At 40.1% G+C, this 18,310-nt stretch overlaps 2 protein-coding genes and 1 pseudogene across 4 annotated transcripts in view; 2 read left to right on the top strand and 1 right to left on the bottom strand.

Annotated features, from left to right (window-relative positions):
• LOC112301497 (olfactory receptor 7A5) overlaps window positions 1-18,310 on the top strand; it is a 167,028-nt gene that overhangs the window by 64,232 nt on the left and 84,486 nt on the right. The gene's annotated exons all lie outside the window — the stretch shown is intronic.
• Window positions 3,719-8,595, bottom strand: LOC112301422 (eukaryotic translation initiation factor 3 subunit E pseudogene; annotated as a pseudogene).
• On the top strand, window positions 9,968-16,535 carry LOC112301481 (olfactory receptor 7A10). 3 transcript variants are annotated; one of them, XM_045192454.2, is made up of 2 exons: window positions 9,968-10,168; window positions 15,229-16,535. In XM_045192454.2, exon 2 carries the CDS (start codon window positions 15,542-15,544, stop codon window positions 16,463-16,465), a length of 924 nt encoding a protein of 307 aa, XP_045048389.2. In that variant the 5' UTR covers window positions 9,968-10,168; window positions 15,229-15,541; the 3' UTR covers window positions 16,466-16,535. The 3 variants fall into 3 exon arrangements, with proteins under 3 accessions (XP_045048389.2, XP_024412715.2, XP_045048390.2); XM_024556947.3 differs by having other exon boundaries at window positions 15,528-16,535; XM_045192455.2 differs by having other exon boundaries at window positions 15,597-16,535.

An 18,310-nucleotide genomic window follows, 5' to 3' on the forward strand; every position in this document is an offset into this window, starting at 1 on the left:
CATACAACCCCTACAGGTTTTTATGACCAGAGGTTTTGAGACTTTATTTCCCCATGCTGGAACACTGGTTTGTATGGTCTGTCTTGCTCCTCAGTTATTCTTCCTGGTTATCTGGACACAAAAGTAGGACCTCCTGGTCTGCCACCATCACCTTGCTGCCGGTCCTCTCTTTCCTGGCTGCTGTCTCCACACCTTCTACCAGTCTGAATGAATGTTTCTTCTTTAAATCGTGGTTATCAGACTTCCATACAGTTTGATTTTCTGGCAGTTCTGGTTATTTTTTGTTTTTAAATTTGTTGTTGTCCTTCTTTACTTGTGTGAGGAGGCAAAGTGTATCACCTATGCCTGCATCTTGGCTGGAAGTTAATTTCTTTATCTCCAATGAGTTTGTATAGTGTGGAGGTATTCTGATGTCTGCCTGTCTCCTCATGAGTCTGCAGTTAGCTATGGGTAAGCCACGGGGTGTCTACTGACATTGGGTGGGCTTTTTAATACACTAGTGGCTCAGCTATTGTGGCTGTTCTAGGGAGGACTTAGCTGGGATAAGTGAGCTCTGTCCACATATCCCCTCCTCTTCTGGAAGTTCCACCTGGATTGTTCACAAACCTGAGCCAGCATTCCGATTGAGAACTGCTGAAATGACAAAGCATGGCAAAGCATACTCTCACTTCCACAATATTTATTGGCTAAAACAAGTAAAAAATCCTAAGTCCAGCCCAGTTTCCAAGGTGGAGAAATAACTCCTCCGCTGGATGGGAAGAGCTTCACAGTCACTTTGACAAAGTCTGCAAACAGACTAGGAATTGGGAACAACTCTGCAAACAGTGCATCTACCAATTACTTAAATTTCAATTCAGTCAAGTTGTATTTCTGCATCCCTCCCAACAACTGAATGATCTTAGAAAAAAGTGAGAGTAAAACTATGTATAAAGCAGATGTAGAACATCCACTCTAGAGGGTCAAACGCCTCTGAATATGAACACCACCACCCCTGCTCCTGCCTCAGGCTTGCCATTTCTAGGCTGAAAAGAAATAAAATTTTTCCTTCCAGATTTCTTGAGAGCTATTGGATTAACAGAGCTAGGGAGCTCTTCCATTCCTTGCACCATCTCTTTGGGCTTCCTCATGTAGACAGTGCTTTTCTTTTTATTGGCCTGCTCTTCACATATTCATAATGATTCCCAATCTGGTACTTGTATTTGCTGGGAGTGAGGTGCCTGTTGGATGGAGGTGGCATTTGAAATGCAGATATAACAGAGAATGGAAATGAAAGAAGAGGGGTTGTTGTATAAGTTCCACTGTGAATACCCTGAATGTGAGGGCTGAAAAGAGATGAGAATCTCTAGAGATTGCAAAGTACCCAGCAGGGAGGGCAGTAAGTGATGTTACAAGTGCCCAACCATGCCAGGTTCCTGGCTGGTGGAGGGCAGGTTCTGTGACCACTAAGTATTTAATTTATGCAGAGAAAAAAAATCTCTAAATTTTTCATTTGGTCTCCCTATGGCATTTTGGGGCTCTATTTTAATAATTATCTTCTGGAACTCTTCTAATTTCTCAAGGCTTTTAAAAATAAATCCTCCCCTAGGATATGTTTATTGATTTTCTAGAGAGAGGAAAGGGGAGAGAGAAAGAGACAAACATCAGTGTGACAGAGAAACATTGATTGGTTGCTTCCCTACATGTCCCAATAGGATTGGACCCTTAACCTAGTATGTGCTCTAAAGGAATTGAACCACAACCTTTTGGTGTACAGGATCATGCTTCAACCAACTGAGCCATTTGTGTGCAGCAATTACAAAAATACAGATACATTTATTATAACAGTGTGTTGAGTTTGGGATGGCACTAAGGTTAAAGGGATGTTCTGCCACAATAAAGACTTCAATAAATTAAACCTTTATTTATTTGCAAATCACAGGTGTAGAGTTAGGTAGGGAGTTCAGTACTCTGATAGTTTCATGGAATTATTAAAGAAATCATCTTATTTTTTTTGCACCATGATTCCTTGTGTATGTATTTTGTTCTCATGGTCACAGAATAGCTGCTGTACTTCCAAACACTCAAAGCTATCATCCATTCAGTAAGACTGGGAGGAATTAAGGGGGTTTTATTGGAGAGTATGGAAAGGGATATTTTTATGTGTCTTTGAAGTGCAAAAACATATGGACAATTATATCAAATGTTCAATGAAGTGTAACAAACCTAATATATTCCCTGTAATCATAACTGAGACAAAAATATAGAACATGTGCAGCCACGTAGTAGCTTCCTTTGTGCCTAATTCCAGTCACCACTTCTTCCCACTCTCCAGATTTCTAAGAGCATACATTACTTCTTGCCTATTTTGAACTTCATATAAACAGAAATTTGCAATGTATATTTTAACGGCTGCAATAGTTTGCTCAATGTTATGCTTGCATCGCTCAATATTATGCCAGTTTGTACATTGATATTTCTAATTAAAAATATTATTTAAATTCAAAACTATAGGATTTCCAAAATGTTCCACCTAACAGACTTCCATTGACATGTCTTTGGAGAAAATCCTGTCGTAATGTGCCAGGCAGAACAATGACTTCCCCAAGATGTACACTTTCTGAACCCCAACAATTGTGAGTATAGGTACATGAATTAGATGATAGATGAAATTAAGGTTTCTAATCAGCTAAGCTTTAAGCAGAAGAGTATCCTGGATTATCTGAGTGGACCCAAAGTAATCATATTTCCTTAACTCTGAGACAGGAAGGCCAGAAGGGGTGTGATGCATGAAAGACTTCATCCCCCATTGCCGAATTTGTACATGGGGACGAGGCACGCAGCAAGGAGTGTTGTCATCCTGCAGAACCAGGAAAAGGCAAACAAACAGATTATCCTTTATAGCCCCCTAAAGAAAACACAGCTCTGCGGACAACTTGACCTTTAATAAAATGAGGCATGTTTTGGACTTTTGACCTTAAGAACTGAATGTTAATAAACGTGTGTGGGTTTTTTTTTTAACATATACTTGACTTTTAACATTATAGTAGTTTCATCTGGACAACATAATGATTCACCAAATAAGTCAAGGTACCATCCATCACCACGCAAGTAACAAATATGTTTTTCTTATGATGAGAACCTTTAATATTTACTCTCTCGACAACTTTCAAATACACAGCACAGTGTTATCAGATGTTGTCACTGTGGATTGCATCACCAGAACTTACTGATTTTACCACTGGAAATTTGTACCATTTGACCCACATCATTTGTTTCACCTATGTCCCCATTCCCCACGTATGACAACCACCGATCTCTTCTCTGTGTCTACAAGCACTTATGTTTAGGCAGAGATAATACACAGTATTTGAATTTATGTCTCACTTATTTCTTTCAGAGCAATGCCCTCTATGTCCAACCATGTTGACACACAGTACAATTTCATTCTTTTCTATCACCGAGTAATATTCCATTATATATATATGGCACATCTTCTTTACCGAATCATCTATCGATGGACTCTTGGGTCATGTGTTCTTATTCACTCAGCGACCCTATGTCTTTTGATGAGAGCATTTAAAGTGATTATTGATAGGTGCATAGTTATAGAATTCATATCTAAAGAGTGGTGACCTCCTTCTGGGAAGAAAGAGGACAAAGATATAAGAACCCCAAGAGGTATCCCAGGATTAATCTGGCACAAGTTTGCATTCTGTTTTTCTCTCCTACCTCCAGGCAATTAAATCTCCTAGGGAACAGAAAGACAAAAGAAAATGTTTCAGTGTGGCACATGGGAATTGAGCTCCTCAAGCCCCAGAAACCCTTAAATGCTTCCACTCAGTGCTCAGGTGTACTCTACCAATCGCAGATTATGAGAAACACAGTTGTCTCTTCCAGAGGTCACATGAGTGCTTCCTCCTCCCTGCCCTTTCTTGGGGCTATAGAACAGGAACCCCTCAACAAATGTTCTATTCTTGAGTCTGGAGGGAGATTCTGGGTTACCAGAGTGGCTTCTTTCTCCCAACTGTCTTTTCTGGCATCAGCCTCTGTCCTGAAGCTTCCCTCCCCTTGTTTTACTGCTCCTCCTTTCCCACCATGGAGGACATATCTGTTTCCCTCACTCAACTGTCTGGTTTTGCAGCCTGTGCAAATATTTATTAAGCAATTACTGTATGGTAAGCACTAAAATATATTCTGTGGAGAAAAAATAGTAAAATCTGTTCCTTCTTTTAAGCTCACTATCTAATCTTGGGTAAAGTCCAATAAATAAATGCAAAACTGTCATTACAAGTGTTACTATAATCGTGTTATAAGTATCCCCAAATAGTCAAATCCTCCTGCAGGTCCACCAAAGCTTCACAGACCAGCCTAAAATAGCATTGAAAGTTGAAGGACAAGGGGAGTTATATTCCATGTGCAGAAGGAAATAAGAACACACGAGAAAATGCTACAGAAAAGTAACTGGGCATTATAATGAAGTGTTAAAGTGTAGTGAGAAGATGAAAAATAGCTGGTAGTACATAATGAACAATGAGGGGCAGAGGATAAAAACTGAACCACGAGCCTAACTATGTGGGTAATCACCAGATAACAGAGAGTCTTATATTCTGGGTACGCAATTGTTGATTAATTGTAAAATTAGTGGAGAGTCAGTGCAGGGTTTATGGCACTGACATCCAGAATCAGTCTCACCCTATGGAAAGGTCATTCTAGATCAAGTTTTTCTCTTCATGTGATGAACATATTATATGAAAGTCATAGATAAAAGTGAAGTGGATATACTTTGATGACAATAGGCAAATTCATCAAGAAAAAGAGGTTACCAGAGGATGAAGTAAGAGAACATGAGGGGTAATTGCTTCACAGATACAGGATTTCAGTTTGGGGTGATGAAATGTAAGGCGGTGATAGTTGGACGTTGTGAATGTACTTAATGCCACTAAATTCACATTTAAAAATGGTAAAATGGGAAATATAATAATGTGTTGATATTTTCTTGCACCTTGTTGAGTACTTTCAGTATTGCAATCTGAAATGTCTGTCATTTTTCGCACATATTTCTGTGTTCAAGTTTGCTTTCTGGAGACTTTTATTTTCTTTTCTAAGCTGTCTTATTACCGTGGTTATTCATGGTGTTTGATGGGTTCCTTCTGTGTCTAGGCATCTCTGTATGTGTGGAACTTCTCTAGCAGATTCCTAGGAAGAGATCCTGCCATTATTTTCTAGGATGTGGCACTGAGTCTACAGTTTTTGAGCTCTGTGAAATTCCAGAATTGACCCCAGTAGCTGCTGTCATTGTAGCAGCAATGCTTGGGGTTGGGGTTTTCTGGGGCAACCAGACTGACTTTTTTATTTTGCCCTCTTGTTATAGGTGAACTTGGACCCCGGGGGATCCCCTCAGCACCCCAACTTGGGGTCAGTGACACAGTGCAATCTTTACTCAAGGAAAATAGTGATGCTGTAGTAACCTTTTTTAGCTTTGGAGATAAAGTACTCCACAACCTGACACCAAAGGTGCTGGAAGGTGAGTTTTGGGAGTCCACAGGACAGCAGGACTCAATGGCTCTTTTTCTTTTTCTGGAATGCCAACTGTCTGATAGCCGCAGCTGTGCCCCTGTGCTGTATCCATTTCCAGGTCCATCATATCTTCTTGCCTCGCCTGTTTGCTCCCTCTGGCCCACATTTAATGTTTCAATATGCTGGTGTCTGAGGCATACCTGTACATTGAGCAGGAAATCCTTTGTTAGATTATAGCAGTTCAAATAGTTGACAGTTGAAGGGGAGAGACCAAGTGGATGTCTCACACTGCTATTTCTCTGACATCACTCCCCTTTACCCATCTCTAGAAGCAGCAGTGTAGCATTTCTAATCCTTGCTCTGATACCTATCATCTGTCTTCTTCCTTCCTCCTCTACCTTGAGAGAACCATGGTGATTACTTTAGCCTCACCTATGAGGTTATTGCCAATTGTACATTTTAAATTTATTTTTAATTACAGTTAACATACAACATTATATTAGTTTCAGGTATGTAACATAGGGATTCAATATTTATATACCTTACAAAGTGATGGCTATAGCAGTCTCAACCATCTGTCACCATACATAGTTATAACAATGTTATCGACTCTATTGCCTATGCTGCATTTACATCCCCATGACTTATAACTGGATGTTTATACTTCCTAATCCCCTTCCTGTTATTCCCCCATCCCACACCCTCCCTCTCTAGTAACCATCAGTTTGTTCTGTGTATCTATGAGTTTGTTTCTGCTTCATTTTGCTTATTTATTGTCTTCTTTAGATAGCACTTTGCTTTTTTCCCAGGTAGAAGAGATACCTTCTACCATTTCTCAGTGTGAATCAGCTACCTGAGTTCTAGATCCTACTCCAATCCATGCACTGCTATGCTTTTTTTCCTTCCAGGTAATTTATTGAAGTATAATTGTATACTATAATTGGGACATGATTCAAATATGCAATGTGATGTGTAAAAGTTGTAAAAATTATAGTCTATACCTCATGTTTACTGTTGTGCACAAGCCAAGAAAGTGCACAATAAACTTTTTGTAATGAAACAGCCAATGTTATTCAAATTCTCCAAAATTTATACTCAATATGTTGTTTCTAAAATATATGTCACCATTTATATAATGGTTTTATTATTTCATTTTTCCTTTACAATTTTTTTTTTGTTTTTTTGGTCTTGTCTTTACAGTTCTTCCATAGAAGGCAGAGTCTTGAGTTGCCCACTAGGAGCCTCTGACCCACTATTTTGAATATGTTTCTTCTCAATATTCACGGCCAACATCTGCCTTCTAAATGAAAGGCTTTTGGTCTTTTCTTCTGTTTTTTAAAAAAAATTTATTGTAATTCAATTACATTTGTATGCTTTTTCTCCCCATCCCTCCACCCCACCCAAGCCAAACCCCTCTCCTTCCTCCACCCTCCCTCTCCCTGTATTTTGTCCATGTGTCCTTTATAGTAGTACCTGTAATCCCCACTCCCCACTGTCCCCTCCCCACTCCCCCCTGGCTATTGTTAGATTGTTCTTCACTTCAGTGTCTCTGGTTATATTTTGTTTGCTTGTTTCTTCTGTTGATTATGTTCCAGTTAAAGGTGAGATCATATGGTATTTGTCCTTCACTGTCTGGCTTATTTCACTTAGCATAATGCTTTGCAATTCCGCTCCTGGAATTATACCCTAAGAACCCTGAAACACCAATCCAAAGAACCTATGCACCCCAATGTTCATAGCAGCACAATTTACAATAGCCTAGTACTAGAAGCAACCTAAGTGCCCATCAGCAAATGAGTGGATCCAAAAACCATGGTATATTTACACAATGGAAATCTATGCAGCAGAGAGAAAGAAGGAACTTATACCCTTTGCAACAGCATGGATGGAACTGGAAAGCTTTAGGTCTTTTCAATAACTTGCTGATAGGGTGAGACTGCATTGTTACCCATAATCATATGACCTAATTTAGAATCAATTTTGGCATCCAGTTTTCCATTTCTAATCAAATTTACAATCCACCTTTCAGCTTCCTCTGGAGTCATGGTAATGCTGATACACTGGTGGATGCAACAAGAAGGCTCAAATATGAAGAGATGAGCGTTTTCAATAACATCCTCAATACAATCCACCAAGAGGAAGTCATTCACAAGCACACATTTACATTGCCTCAGCTTTTTCTGACCTCCATCAAGCCCAAAGTTAACATATAAACACTCAACAAACTCTGTAATAGGGTCTTTATATGTGTAAGAATCCTGGTGAATAACTTTAACTAGATCTTTTAGCACCTGCTGGTGTTTTCGAACATCTTTGTTTGTTAGACTGCTGTACTTAAATAGTGAAGAACATGTGGACACATTGTCTGAATTGAATTAAGATATTGTGGTTGGTAAAGGAAGAGATCAATAATATTACCATGCCCTTTGGGGTTGAGGAAGAAAACAGAGACCAGTGAATGAGCCATGTTCGCTGCTGAAGAGACTGGAGTGGAGAACTCACAGAATTTTTATCGATGGTCTCTTTTAACCAGGTAAGGTCTTCCATGGCAGCATCTCAATTCTGCATTAGATTTCAGAGGTCAGTTTCCCCCAGAGTGAACTCAAAGCATTTCTATCCATTGCTGGAACCAATGCTCTAAAGAAGTAAAGGTATTCTGCTGCTCCAGAATAATTTCTACATTCATATTCGAATTTTGCATACCTGTAGAGTGTGTACAAATATTCTTGCCTAAAACCATGCTTGTCTGCCAGGAGGTCAAACAGCATCTGACCATCCCTGCCTGACTATATTTGCTTTGTAGTTTCTGGATCTTCAAACATCTTCACAGTTGGTTCTGTTTCTGCCTGAAGCTGTACAGCAGTGCAACAGCTGTGGTTCTTTTTTCTCTCAAAGCATGAGGAATATCATCAGAATAAAGGTTTTTGTATACATCCATGGCAAATCTACCATGTTGGTATCAGTAAGAAGATCCAATTTTCCTCCTAACAATTCCTTTTCATTATATATCTCATTTACGGAAAGAAACTCACACGGTGGAAAGACTAGATGCCAATCCAAAAACTGCAGGGTGTGAGTAGTCAAGTGGTACTCCAGCATGTTGCCAAGAAGAGCCCGAAGAACCAATAATGGCTTCTCAGTGTAATTGTTAAGTCTGAGCCCCAATTTCCTTATTTCTGAAGGTAAAATAGAATAGCAAACATAACTTCAGATGAATGATGCAAGAACTAAATGAGATGTGGATGTTTTCTTGCCTCTAAATAAACTGTTCCAGGTAAAGTTGTATGTATGCGTTTAAATTTATTTGTGTACATTTTTATTTCAAATAAACACACATATATACACTCAAACATAGACCCATATATAATCTCCTATTTGAAAGGATACTAAAGAGAAAGTTGAAAAGGATAAAAAAGAAAAGAATGAATATAAAATTTAACATAATAAAATTTTACTATAAAATTTACAGATGGAGAAATTTAGACACAAAGATTTAAAGTAAATCTACACATAAATGTAAATGAATCTTTTTCTTATATTAATATTTCAAAAGCATATAATTTGAAGAACATTGACACTTAGGCAAGAAGAAATTCTCTACCAGCCAGAGAGACTGCATATCTACTGAATGATTATATGTGTCTTCCACGTAAGCGGGGAATACAATGCAAAATGCCTTTTCCCAGGGGAGGCTAAATGAATGAAATGAGACATTTTAACTCAATGACCTGAACAAATTCCTTTTGCTAAATACCTGTTTTCAATTATTAAGTCTAATGTGAAATTACCACACCAGTGATTTATAAATAAACATACTCAATCTCTTACAATTCCTTAGGTCTCATGGGCGTAAACCAAGACATTTGCAGGGTTCACTTTCTTCTGGAGGCTACAGGGAAGAACCTATTTAATTTTGTATTCTAAGATTAGATTGTAGTGCAAAAAAAATGTAACTATTTCTTATAAGTAACAAATATTTCATAGTGAGGGACTATAAGACGGGTCTTGTGATATGAGGTTGAAATTTCAAATTATCTTGGCCAATGTGTCATGAAGCCCACTGTGTAACCCTCAAGGTTTAATCAAAGGAACTTAGTTCTCCTGCCTTGTTGAAAAGAAAATAGCAATTTTCTGTGGATATGAGGGGCTGTGTAACTACTACAGTTCAATTTTGGGGGATTTGAGTTTTCTAATCCAGACTGGATCCTCAGTATTAAATTTGGAAAAATTTTAAATCAGGGTTTGGATAAAGTGCTGAATGGTCAGTCTTCTCGAAGTCACAGGCCTTTTGAGAGGAACTAGGAAAAACAGGATTCACTGGACCTCCAACCTGGTCTTTTGGGAACATAGAATCTCCAGGAAAACCATCCCTTCTGTCCAGACCCACAGGGAAACCATGCAATTAGAGGTTGGAAGAAGAAGATGGAAATGCACATAATGAGCAGACATAGGGAGCTGTAAATAGCTCCTTATCTCCAGCCTCTCAGTGTGTGTGACCTTGTGCTGGATGGGACCTGGTTGTTGCTTTTGGAACCCTAAGTTTGTCTAGGAGATCAATGCTTGCCTCCTTCCTGCTGTCTTATCTGAGCAGAGTGCTTCAGCCTCCATTGTTATCCATCCAGGAGCCTAGACTTTCTTACTGGAAATCTGCCCTCTTAGAGCTGTGGATCAGGTGAGGCCAAGTGTGCAGTAAGTGCTCCAGGAAAGGCTCACAGAGAGTGAAAGCCAAGCACATTCACCTGAGGTCTCTTGACAGCTATCAGCCTATTGTTGTTTTCTTGTCCTATTAACTAGTTCATGATTTGTTTGGGATGCTAAAAAGAGAAGTAAACATTGAAGTCAGCAACACATGTGTCATTGCTCACTACTCCCTGAAGGAAGCCCAATTGAGGTGGCAGTGGGAGGCATAAAGTATTTCAAGTGAAAGTAGAACAGGTACAATGAGTTTTTCATGTAAAGGGAGGAGGAAAATAGAGTACTAGCTGTAGAGAGCTGCGCAGTAAAGTGAGGGTAGTTCTTTATTTTTATCATGGGGCATATTCAACACTGTTTCCATATTGATGAAACAGATCCATATTCAGTACACTTCTTGCAATTATTACCTTGCAACGGTGGTCATGAGCAGTACATTCCACAGTATCTTCTTTCACTCTGCATTTTCAATTAGAATTAAAGAGAATTTATTTGATAAGTAAAAAGAGGTGTGTTAAATAGCTTGACTTTGCCATTACTTCATGACCTGTGACCTGAATACATTTGTAAGTTAGTTATTCATTTGTTTCCTCTATTGGAAATTGTCTGCAAATTTCAGACATTTACAGAGTGAGGTCACCGTGCCTTGATTCCTGTTTTTTATTGCTTTATTTTAAATAAGGTAATGGAGAAGGTTTTTTTTCTACCAACTTTGTTGTTGTCATTGAGTCCTTTTATGTACATATATGTGGAGAATTGTGGGTGTTTATTAACTGTGTGGGCTCAAATCTATCACTCAGTCACTTTGTATTCCCTCCATTGCTTTAAAAAAATTATCTTATTGTTGTTCAATTACAGTTGTCTGCATTTTCTCCCCACCCCTCTATCCCACCACAGCGAAATCCACCTTCCTCCCCTGTTTCACACCCTCTTATTATTGTCCATTTGTCCTTTATAATTGTTCCCGCAAACCCTTTAACCTTTTCCTTTTCCTTTTAATACCCTTCCCTCTCCCCTCTGGGCTCTGTCAGCCTGTTCTCAATTTCAGTGTCTTTGGTTATGTTTGGCTTGCTTGTTTGTTTTGTTATCTAGTTTCCTGTTAAAATGGAAGACACTCTTTATAAAGATTTAACTGAAGATTACCTATACCTACCATAAGCAAATTTGAATCCATATATCTCTATATAAGAAGAAATTATGACTTAGATACTGATTTCTCCCTGATTTTATAAACCTCTTTATAACATTCTTTTAATTCCAACTCTATGGCAATTAATTCTGAGATCAGTGACCCTTGTTGATATTGTTAAGTTATTATTTTCTCTCTTAATATGAATTAATTTGATTCTCACCTAATTATTTTTCATAAAATAGTTTTGTAATCAGTAAACATAACCTAATTACATTTCTGCTGCTAGTCTGTATTCCATAAGGTCTTCGTTTCTTTTTTTAAAACTTGTCTTCCTATGTTATGCTCACATACACACTCATGTGCTTTTGTACAGATGCATGAACAGCATCCTGGCCCATCAAAAATGCTCTTTGCGTGTTGTATAGTTTAGGTTTGTTTGTTTGTTTGTTTTTTCTATGTATCCACTCTTCCTTCCTACTCAAAAATACCTATGGTCTTCTCTCCAGTCAAAGAGGGTGTAAGATGCTGATTCATTATTTCAATGTCTACATAATATTCTGTGGTGTGGCTCTGCTAGTCACACTGAAATCTAAGGTAGACTTTCTCATTACATTGCTAGTATAACAATATATGAAAACATTTTGAGATTGACACATTAAATCTCTGGTTCTCCACCAGAGGCAATATACTGTTCCCCAGGGAACACAGAGCAATTTTTGGAGACATTTTTGATTGTCTCATGGGAGGTGTCAGTAAAGTCCAGGTTGCTCTAAACCTCCTGCCATGGCCAGGAGAGACCACACCTCAGACAAAGACCTGGCCCAGAATGTCCTTCCTGCAGAGACTGAGGAGCCCTGCATTAGAGACACAGGTGCTGGTAGTGTGTGCAGCTGCCTGCAGTCTGTTTTCCCAATGCTGTAACACTCCACAGTTCTGCCAGGAAAAAACAGATCACCCCTTTGCTACCTGTTTGAAAGTCTGCATCCCAGTCAATGTGACATTTTACTAAGTTTTTCTCCAGGGTGACAGGTGTGAAAGAACTTTTTGTGTTTGCTGAACTTTTTCTGATTTTGATCAAGGATTCATATTTGATGTTTTTTTAATAATTTGAATATTACTATATGGTTACTATTTTTTCATGTCAGGCTTTTAGATGACTTTTAAAATTTATCGTCGTTGGATGTAGAAGAGGGTAAAGGGGGGATAAGTGTTGACACGAGGAAACTTGACTTGGGGCACTGAACACACAATACAAGATAGAGGTTATTTATTAGAGAGTTGTACAGCTGAAACCTATATAATTTTGTTAACCAAAGTGACCCCAATAAGTTCAATAAAAATTAAGAACGTAAAAAGAAAAATAAATAAAAATTATTATTTCTCAAATGACTTAGGGGATGTTTGACCATAAAAATGCTTTGCATTTATTTGTGAATTATGTCTGTCGTTTTATTCCTAATCTCTGACCTGATTAGGGTGGTTTGGCCCACACATCAATATTAATATATAGCTTTCATTGTGTTCACCTAAAAGGACTGGTTACTCTTTCAGTGAGTAGGGAATCCCCCAGATTTTATGTAACACAACAGAGGTAGGGGATCAACTTCATTTTCTTGCAGGTGGATGTTTATTTTTCCAGCTTTTATTCAGCAATTCCACCTCTCAAAACATACAGAAATACAACGTTACCATGTGTTAAATGTACTTATATACTGAGGATGAATTCCTGATTCATCCAACAAATTGCACCGAGCCTCTGCTTGCCACCATGTCTGGGAACATCATACATTACCTTCTGTGTCTATGCCTAGGCAATTTAAATAGGAATGTACTTTGGTATTTATATCTTGTTTTCATTACTTTTTGATGCTCCCCTCATTTTCTTTAACACATTTGTTAAGTCACTGTGTGCAATCAGGTTTTATTCTCCCTGTCATTTCTTTCATTACTTCACTTTCACCTCAACGGGTTCGTGGGTAAGTGCACAGGTATTCACAACATCTGCCAAAGTACAGAGGTGAGCAAATCAGGTGAAGCGCTGCATGTTCAGATCTGGCATTGTTTTCTTTTGTTTTTAATTTAGCAGATTTTATTCATTTATTTTTCAATTATCAATTTCTGTTTTTATTTTTATTTGTTTCTTATTTTATCTCCACACTAGTTTTTAAATATATTTTATTGATTGTGCTATTGCAGGTTTCCCACGTTCCCCCTTTGCACCCCTCCAACTGGCACACTCCTTCCCATCCACATTTGCCACTTTTGTTAATGTCCATGGGTAATACATATAAAAGTTCTTTGCCTTCTACATTTCCTCTACTATACTTATGCTCCCTTTGTCTATTTTCTACCTACCATTTAGACAACAGACACAACTGCCCACACTATTTTTTATTGCTGTTCCAGTACAGTTGTCTCCATTTCCCTACCACCACTTTCCACCACCCCATTGTGACAGTGAAGGCAGAGTACGGTGAAATAAATGTTTGCATGATAACGTGGTTGGGCTTAAGTCACATGAAGAAAGTTACTGAGTGTAAAAGTTTGGTTTGTATGGCGTGTGCAGGCTTTATTGGTGAGGTCCAGGAGGAGGCCTTTGCATGTTGGATGAAAACCAGAACCAGAATTAGTGCCTACTGGTTTGTCAGAAATGAGGTCCAAATCCAAAGTCCAAGAAAAAGAAAGAGTCCACTTGAGAAATGTGAGGGAGGGGATTGTCTCATCTGTATTATAACCTTATAAAAACCCAGTGGTCAAATAACTGTAGAGTAGGCACAGGAAAAGCTGGTCTTCTACTGCTTGATATTAAAAAGATTTCCTTTTGTAAAATATAGTTTGTTTTGTTAATCACTTTTCACTAGGTAGTCAATCTACAAGGTGTTTCCACACCATATTTAGATAACTACCTCTGTGATTTGGATAAATACATCTTTTGTCCTTTATTATTTTTGCTTGACTTCAAGGGAGTGTAGTTAGGGTTGGAAAACTGCCAGAAACCAAATACATTTCCTCCTCATCATCTCTCATATATCACCTAAAGTTATTATCAATAGATATATTCCTACCTCATGTCCATTTTATTCTTCTCTCTCCCTCTACATTTATGTTTCTTTAAATACAGGGCTTTAAATGGACATTCAAGTATGGACCCCCAAGCTTATTTGTGCGTGCACACTTACCATAGCAGTACTGAGGTAGTATGCCTAAATTCTTTTTAGAAAAGATACTTGATATGGACTGATGAGTGGTATCTAGTCATAGCCTAAATAGTGAGTGGGATAAACATGGAGAGCACACCCATGAGGAGACCTGGTGTGTGTGTGCACCTGCCTTGTAAACTGAGAGCACTGCTCAGAGCAGGGGTACCTGGACCCATGTATTCCAAGGTGACGTATCACACAGGAGCCAGAACTTCATGAAGAGAAGGGACTAAGGAGGAAATTCTTTTCAGTTCACAGGATGCTTTTCCAAGCAGATTAATAAAGTGCAAGATTTTCATAGTGTGCAAAGGGGACTCCCTGTGACTTGAAGTTTCAACAAGAGCATGCAGGCCCCTGTGTTTCTTAATATCACCTGACACCATCTCTTCTGCCCCCGACACACTGGCTCAGTGTGAGCCTTGATTTTCCCAAACTGCCATCCTCCTCAGGACCTTTGCACTGTCTATTCCTGCTGCCTGGAAAACCCTTGCTCCCTCTTGGTCTCCCACTTAGTCTTCTTTGAGGTGCCTGTTAGTGTGTTGCCTGTTGGAAGTCTTGACAAAAAGAACAACCTCTATCAACTTTCTGCATTTAATGTGATTTACCTTTTCTATAACATGTGCCCCATTGGTTATGTTGTATTGTTGTATTTATTTGATCATATTCTTTGACTATGATTGGTTTCTAGAGACTCTTGTTTTTCAGCAGCCTGTACTCTGAACATTTCCTGGAACATGGTCTAAAGTCAATATATGAGTATATTCCTCAAATACTTGAACTACATCCTAAATGAAACAGCAATATACATTGTTTTTAAAGATTGGGTTGATGTTAGAAGAAGAAATTCTAATGAGCAATGGCACAGGACATACCTTAAAAACAAACAGATTCTACACCAAATATGGAAATTATATTTTGGATTCTAAAATATAAATGTAGCATTTACTTCAGTTACTAATGCTTGCTAATGTGAAAATTAGTTATCAGTTGCTTCTATTTTGTGGTAGTCACCTGCGCCAGAATGGAACCAGGCAATGTTACACAGGTTTCAGAATTTCATCTCCTGGGATTTTCAGAGACACCTGGACTTCAGCCCCTTCTATTTGGGCTCTTTCTCTGCATGTACCTGATCACTGTTTTGGGAAACCTGCTCATCATCCTGGCCATCAGCTCAGACTCCCACCTCCACACACCCATGTACTTCTTCCTCTCCAACCTGTCCCTGGTAGACATCTGTTTCACCTCCACCACCATCCCAAAGATGCTGCTGAACATCCAGACTGAGAGCACAGCCATCAGCTACGCAGGCTGCATCACCCAGATGTATTTTTTCGTAATGTTTGTAGGGTTGGATGACTTCATCCTTACTGTCATGGCCTATGACAGGTATGTGGCCATCTGTCATCCCCTGCATTATACAGTGATCATGAACTCCCAGCTCTGTGGACTGCTGGTTCTGGTGTCCTGGATCACGAGTGCCCTGTATTCCCTGTTACATTGCTTAATGGTGTTGGATCTGTCTTTCTGCTCAGACTTGGAAATCCCCCACTTTTTCTGTGAACTCAAACAGGTGGTCCAACTTGCCTGTTCTGACACTTTTCCTAATGTCATGGTGATGTACATTTCAACAGGGCTGCTGGGTGGTGGTCCCCTTACTGGGATCCTTTATTCTTACTCTAAGATAGTGTCTTCCATATCTGCAATCCCCTCAGCTCAGGGGAAGTATAAAGCATTTTCCACCTGTGCATCTCACCTCTCAGTTGTCTCCTTATTTTATGGTACGAGCCTAGTCGTGTATCTTGGCTCTGGTGGTACCCACAGCTCACAGTCAACTGCAACAGCTTCAGTGATGTACACTGTAGTCACTCCCATGCTGAACCCCTTCATCTACAGTCTCAGGAACAAGGACATAAAGAGGGCCCTCCAAAGATTTCTTGGCATATAGGCTTTTCAAGGGTCAACTGTACGTGGGTGAAGAAGTGCCCAAGAATGTTCAAATCTGCAGAGCAGGCAGTTCTGACACAAGTCAATACAATGTTGGGACCATACGTAATTAGAAGTTCTCATGTATCTCATGGGTTAACATAAACTATATTAGAATAATTTATTCTTTTGTGACATATGTCATTCCAAGTAATATTTCTGTTGTTTTACTAAAAAAAGTTGTCATGAATTATAGTACTTGTACGTACTAAACTGCACTTGGATACTGAGGTGTTTACATAATTTTGTTGTAAAGATGCATCTCAGACCTAGCTGATCTGAGGAGCAGAGCGAACAGCCAACAGTATTCCAGCATATACGAAGATCAGAGACCAAAGATAGAGGACATTGAAAGATCTGACAGTAAGAAGAGTGCTTAAGGACAATAAGGTCCCCAGGACCTGGGACCGCGCGATACAAGGGCTGCAGAAGCGCCAGCCCAGGCGCATGGGCTGCTGCAGGAGTCCTGGGAGAGGGCCAGGCTGAGCTGTGAGCAGCCAGGTGCTTGATTGGACCAGGGGGGCTTGAAAAGGAGGAATTTCTCAAAAAGAAAAAGAAAATAGAGACACTCAGGGGCTAGTTAGAGAACTCTCGGTAGCAGCCGAGGCCCCTGGCGCCCCTCCCCTCTCTGCCCCTCGACTGCGAGCGGGATAAGCAGCTCCTGAGCCACGGTGCTCACCTGAGGTCCGGTCGCGCACGCGCATGCGCAGATTCGCGAACAGGGGCCCATACGTGAAACCCCGGACGGGCGCCCACACCTGAAACCTCTGAGATCATCTGGAGAAGAGGCTAGCTGCTCCACCCACAGGCCCAAAACCTCAGAACCAAGTGCCCGCGTGATTCGGTCCCAGGGCGGCCCCACCCGCCCGAGAGACTCAAGCCCAGGGTGGCTGGATCAGCCCCCCAAGCACAGGGCCGCTGGCTCGGCAGGCTGCGCTCTCACCAAGCGCAAGGACGGCTGGATGCGGGATTTCCAAGCACAAAGCCACGGGCGAGCGCCCCAGGCCCAGGCGGCTGGATCCGCCAGCTGTGCGCTCCAAGCACAAAGCCGCTTGAGAGCATCACAAACCCAAAGCAGCGAGATCCCCCTGCTAGGCCCGCACGCGTCCCAAGCCAAAGCGGCTGGATTGGCTGATCAACGGCCTGATTGCCTGCCAGGGACCACACCTACAACGCCTACCTAACACTTGCGCACCCTGCAGGCCCTACTAGCTCTCTAGGACAAAGGCAGAATACCCAGCAGAGGGGAGCTGCAGTGATAGGGGAGTCTGTACGCTGAACAACAGCGAAGAGTGTGACCCAGGAAGGGAGAAAAGTGAAACCAATCCTTCCAACCACCCCCTACTGTTGCACAGACAGGACACCAGCAGAACTAACCTGACGGGTTTAAACCCAGCAGAAGATTTTTTTTTTTTCCTTTCCCCCTGAATTCCTTCTTCTTCTCTCTTTTTTTTTTCCTTCATTCCTTCTTCCTCCCATCCTTTACCAGTTTTATGTCTTCTTCCTGCCTTCTTTTATCTATTTCTATGTTTTAATTTTTGTTAAAATTCCTTCTTATCTTGCCTCCGATCTTTCTTTATTCCTTCTTCCCTCCTTCCTTCCTTTCCTCCTTTTCTATTTCCTTTTTCCCTCCTTCCCATCTTGGTTTTGTTTTGTTTTTTTTCTTTCTTTTCTTTCTTCCCCCCTTTCTCTTTTTCCCACAGGTGAGACAACAAAACCTGGAGTGCTGAAAAGACTAGAGTTAGACCGTGTTAAACACATAAACGTCAGCTCAAGACCAGTGAGAACAGGAGAGTAAGGAGACAGC

Source organism: Desmodus rotundus, chromosome 9 (genome assembly GCF_022682495.2).
Source record: "Desmodus rotundus isolate HL8 chromosome 9, HLdesRot8A.1, whole genome shotgun sequence".
NCBI lineage: Eukaryota > Metazoa > Chordata > Mammalia > Chiroptera > Phyllostomidae > Desmodus > Desmodus rotundus.